The 5,726-nt window shown below is 35.8% G+C and overlaps 1 protein-coding gene across 1 annotated transcript; it reads right to left on the reverse strand.

The window, feature by feature from the left end:
• Positions 1–2,041: 2,041 nt before the first annotated feature.
• On the reverse strand, positions 2,042–5,255 carry LOC120151129 (auxin transporter-like protein 4). The gene is made up of 9 exons (XM_039163677.1): positions 5,065–5,255; positions 4,779–4,979; positions 4,513–4,698; positions 4,312–4,424; positions 4,028–4,211; positions 3,744–3,841; positions 3,324–3,531; positions 2,977–3,234; positions 2,042–2,472 (listed from the first exon to the last, which is right to left on the reverse strand). The coding sequence occupies exons 2-9, from the start codon at positions 4,959–4,961 to the stop codon at positions 2,248–2,250; spliced, it is 1,455 nt and encodes a 484-aa protein (XP_039019608.1). The 5' UTR covers positions 4,962–4,979; positions 5,065–5,255; the 3' UTR covers positions 2,042–2,247.
• Positions 5,256–5,726: the final 471 nt, after the last annotated feature.

Genomic DNA, 5,726 nt, shown 5'->3' on the forward strand with positions numbered 1-5,726 from the left:
AACGACGTCGTTTGTTAAACAAGCCAAGTCGAACTCGAGTATTGCTGAGCTCGATTCAAACTTGAAAACTTTAAAAATAAGCTCAACTCGACTCAAACTCACGAGCTAAAAATTATCAAGTTCAACTCGAACTCGAAATATAATATTGAAACTTGAACTCGAAAAGACTTGACCTTTAAAAAAATGTAGAAGCTCGATTGAAGCCTAAAATTTGAGCTTGATTGAAGTGAAAGAATAGTTCACTCAATGCTCACCAAAAAGTTCCATGATTTTGAATGTCAAATTACCTCTATTATTTATATAAGTTAGTTGGGATGCTCTTCTATGTTTCTTAGCCATGTGAGATTGTTTTGTTCTCATATTTTCTCTTTAGACTTTTGGGATGCTCTTTTATGTTTCTTAGCCATGTGAGATTGTTTTTTTTTTAAAAATTAAACCAAACAATATCATTTTGTATTGATTTTTTAGCCCCAAATTTATTTTTTAATTATAGTTATATAATTATATTTATTATTTAATATGTTTTACCTTAAATATTATGTTGTAGTTAATTAGAATCATTTTGTTTCACTTGATTTTATGGCTTTTATCTTATATATGTCATGACTTGTGATATAAAAATTATTTTTTATTAAATATTTTTAGTATTTTTATTTAATTTTTTAAATAATTATGACGTCGTCCGGTTCTTCCAACCGATTGAACCAGTGAACAGGTAGCATGACCAGTTCGTTAACCGGTCCGATTGTGAAAACCATGAGATTATGAGACTTAATTTAGTTGCATCATCCCTTCATCTTGAAGAAGTTATAGACATAAAAAGGCGTGTAAAATTCATAAAATATGATTAATAATAATAATAACCTTAATTTAATTATAAATTATGTATTCGTAAATTTTGATCACCTTGTTTATTTATAAATTGATTTAGAATCTATACATAAATTGTTTAAAAGGATTTTATAATTTTTTAAAATGGTGTATTGAAAGAATTCTTCTATTAATTTATTCACAGGTTAATTCAACATTTATGCTCAACCCATTTGAGATTTTTTTTTGAATTATATATTAAAAACATTATTTTAAATAAAGTATTTAATTGATCTCGACTAATAATTAATTGAGTTTAACACTAGTTAATCGACTGAGTTTAACTTGGTTGTCGTGTGATACGATATACAAGAGGACATAGGATTAGAGATAACAATGGGTTGAGTTGGATCATGGTTTTTTCATCCAACACAACCTGAGAGGCATACCTTCCTGCCTGAACTCAATTTGACTCGAGAAGCGATATATCTTCTATCCGAATTCAACCTGATCTGAGAAGTATATCTTCTTCACCTGAATCAAACCCAACCTAAATTTTAAAGTAAAAATCTTACATCTAATTTGGAAAAAAATATTTAAAAAATATTTTTATTTGATAAAATATAGACCTAATTAAAAAAATAGAGAAATATATATTATAACAATTATCTCTAAATTTATAAAATAAAATTACATTATAATCTCAAATCGAATTATATACTTTTTATTCTAAATTTGAACCCAACTCGACTTACCCCGATTTTATTAAATCAAATTAAATTGAAACTTGTCAGATCCGAGTTAAATTATCATCTGCATAAGATTAAGAAAGTTTAAACAACTAATTTCCTCGGATTTATGGACGAAAAAAACATGTTTAATATAGGCATGAATTAGAGATTTAAGTTATTTAAGAATAGTATAAAAAATATAATTTAAGAGTAAAGAGTGGCACGTGATAAAGGGATAAGCCAACGTGCAAGCCATGTGAAAGTGGGATGTGTCCACGGCCCACTCTCCTCAATAGAATCTAATGTTAAAAGGGCCGTTAAAACATGTCCAAATGCAATCTTTGAAATCAAAACCATTTTCTCTCATTAAAAAAAGAAAAGAAAAAACACTACACACCCATACCCTTTGGTTTCTTTATTACAAGTGACTTTGGGAACATGATAATTGTAATAATTGGCATTGCCCACAAAAAAAAGTCTAAACATATGCTGTTTAGCTAATTTAATTAATGCTTTGATTGCAAAGGAATCCCACAAATTCAACACACTATTTCTTAATATACTAATTTAACAGTGGGAGAGAAAAAAATAGAAAAGAAAGGGCAAAATCCAGCACACATCACATGTATATGACAAGATATGGAGGGAAAACAAGGAATTCATTATATATATTTCTGGTTTTTGTTTGTTGTTTCTATGTTTCGGGTCAGTGGTGGTGCGCGGTAGCGGCTCCGCCGGCCGGTGTTGGAGGCTTGCATTGATAGCACTTGGCGAACAAGCCGAAAGTGTCGATTTGGTTGATGAAGTTGGTCATACTAGCCCATCCACCGAACCCGAATCCGACCACCAAAACCCACACCACAACGAAGGCATTGATTGCATACATGGCTGTCCAGCTTGGCATGAAGGGTGGAGGCTTTTCTGCTGCATTCTGCTCATCACAAAACATAAGCATAAAAGCTAATTAAACTCGAACTTGAACTCAAAATTAAATTAAAAATAAATTAGATGGAGGTGGAAGGAAAAGAGCTCATGCACATAGGAAGACAATGTACAACAATGAAACTGTACTGTTGCAAATAACTAAATGAAAACGACACCCCAACTATCCAAATTCTTCTCCTAATGTTTCCAAATCCAAGCCTTAAATGCTTTTGTACATTTGCTGCAGACTTAAAATATAAGTGGACTATATGGTTATTTCTTCCTAAAAAATTTGAATTCGAGTAATTGAGTCGTGTTATTAGTTACTAAATTGTAAAAGGAACTCCCATTTCGAAAAATACCAACTTACCCCTATTAAAGAAAGATAACTACAACTTGAACCATACATAAAGTTATCACAGGCTGATGTGGGACAAGAAGATAATGATCCTAGCCGAGTGGAACTTTTGTAAAGGAAGAGGAAGAGTAATGGGGGGTTTTATTTTTTTACCTGTCGAGCGGAGGCTTTTCTGTAAGTGAGCATATGGGCTAAAGCTGGGATGATGTAGACAGTGAAACTAACCAAAAGTGCACCGACAGCGGAGTTTATGGGGCCGAAGAATGGGAAGATTATGGCCAAGAACCAGATCGGAATCACCATCGGCAGCCTCGCCAATGCCCTCAAACATATGCTTTTCGTGTCGTGCATACCGATCACCTTCTCCCACACGAAGTACAATGGAGTGCAAGCGAACCCGAATGTTATGAACTGCAAACCATTTTCATGGAAACCACACTGTTAATATTGCACGTTCGATTAATTTACATGTTTTCACCATGGGTTTAAAGAAGATGGACCTGGTGAATAAGCATTAAGATAACGGCGGCGTCACGGAAACGGGTCTTGGGGAGGAGAGAGAAGGCATTGGAATGGTTGAGAAGCTGGTCCCCGAATGCCCAGTAGACGGCGGAAGCCGACGGAAGTGTTAGCGTGAAGACGTATAAGGTGGCCAATAAGTATATGTACTTGAACTTTTGAGGTTTCCACATTGCATGCATGATTTCCCTGTTTTTTTTTTTTTTTTTGCAGATAACGTTGCTTAAGCTTTACTGTATGATACAGAAATTATATGGTACATTTAAAGACGAAGGACACTGGATTAAGGAATAAACAATTAGCAGAAAAGTTCAATTTTTTATGGCGTCTCGAACGCCAGGATTGCCGGAAAAAGCTGCAAAGGGAAGAAGAAGAAGAAGAAAGGGAAGGTAAAAGCTTACACAGTCACAGCATGTCCACCAAAGGTGTAGAGAATGTTGGTTGCACCAGTGAAGTAAAGCACTAACTTTGTTGGACCACTGTGCGTTACACCTTCAACCTGAGCACGAAATAATCGTAATTCAAAATAAAAGCATCGAAACTACATGTAAACACACCTTCAACCTGAGCACGAAATAATCGTATGTTAAAATAAAAGCACCAAAACTACATGTAAACATAGCTGTTTGAACTCGAATTTCGTTATCGGCCATAGTTTTAACTTGTTTTTTTAATGTTATTTTACCTGACCGTGAGCCCAGGCAGCTACGGCCAAGTACCAGGCAGTATAGGTGGTCATCCCAAGACCTAGAAAAGACCAAATACGGTAGTTGTGAAAGGAGGGAATGAAAACGGTGGTTGCGCAGCAAGCTCCAAAAATATAGGTCCATGTCCTCTTGTCCAATTTGTCATTGATGTAATAAATATTACTGTTATCATCATAACAAGTAAACATCCATGGTTAAAAAAAAGAACGAAACCCAGTTTCAGAATCTGCTTGAATTTCATGGATATACGTATAATACTAACCTTGCACAAGCTATGAGTTGTATGACAGATCCGAATAAGAGGAAGGTACAGTTGAAGGCAAGTCCAGCTGCTTTCCAGTAAGGACCCAACAGCCCGTCAAGCACTTCAAACCACTGCAAATCCAAAAAGAAGTGATCATTTTGAGATGATTTTCAACTTTCAAGGGTTTTGTGTGTGTGATGAATAACAAGGAAGACGAACCTGGATGACATGGTTCTTGAAGCTGACGTTCTCTTTCTCTTTCCTGCTTCTATACTCTATGTAGAGCACACTGATGAGATAAGCAGTCCAGCTTCCCAGGAGTCCATAGAATATCTGGAGGAGAATACCAGATAACATGCCGAGTTGGGAGAAAGAATACGGCAGTGTCAACAGCACTTGTGCTACCTATATGGAAGAAGAGAAAACAAATTGTGAATCACTTGAACAGAAAATAGAAATGATTTGAGGATTAATTTTGGGTTTACTTGATTGGAGGCGCAGCTGAACCAGGCATCCCAAGCTGAGCCACCGTGCCAGAGGAAGTTTTTAACGCTGAACAATGCTTGTTTGTCTTCATTTTGTTGTTCTTTTTCTTCTCTGGTTTCATGCTCCATCTCGGCTATGTTGCTGGACACTATTGCTTCTTCTGCTTGCTTCTGAACCAACATTTTGTTTTAATGGTAGATCTGAAACACATAAACGACAGTTAATGAGACAAAAAAGAGAAGTATAATCAAACAACTAAAGCTTCCATTTTCCCCCTCAACGAACCTTGTTTCTGAGTTGTCTCTTTCCAAGGATTGAAGAAAATCAAGACCCTCAAAATGAGTGTACTTTGATTGAGTTGATCTATCACCTTTCTTCTCAAAAGGGTTTATGAAATCTCCATTTGCAGAGCTTTTTATATGCTTTCCTGAAATAATAACCTCTCCAATCTTCTTCTCCTTTGCTTCTGTCAATAAAAACCAAAACTTTAGCCACACTTTAATGCAGCCACCAATTTTCGCAGCCCAAAGACGGCGACTGACCTTAAAAGAAACACCCCAATTGAATGGTATGAACAAAAGACAGCCTTTTTTCAGCTTCTATACAACTAGATATGGTTGCATCGAGATTAAAGGGATAGGGGAAGAAGAAGAGTGAGAGTGACTGAACCCCAAATTCCCTGTGCAATCCACTTATGATTCGATTCTTGGTGGGTGAAGAATGAGAGAACTTAGAGATCTAAGCGACTGAGACGTTGTGCTAATCACAAAGGGAAGAAGACTCAACCCCCCCCCCCCATTTGCCTTTTTATAAACACCCCGTTGCGATCTTCAACGGCTAAGATTCGAATTGAGTTTTTTTACTTCTTCTTTTTTAACTCAGTCTGTCAAGTCTGGTTGCTTGCTTTTATGAAACGGTGGCTCGGTGCTTGCCGGGATTATTTATTT

The sequence above is a fragment of the Hibiscus syriacus genome, unplaced genomic scaffold, assembly GCF_006381635.1.
Source record: "Hibiscus syriacus cultivar Baekdansim isolate YM2019G1 unplaced genomic scaffold, ASM638163v2 tig00111027_pilon, whole genome shotgun sequence".
In the NCBI taxonomy this organism is placed as follows: Eukaryota; Viridiplantae; Streptophyta; class Magnoliopsida; order Malvales; family Malvaceae; genus Hibiscus; species Hibiscus syriacus.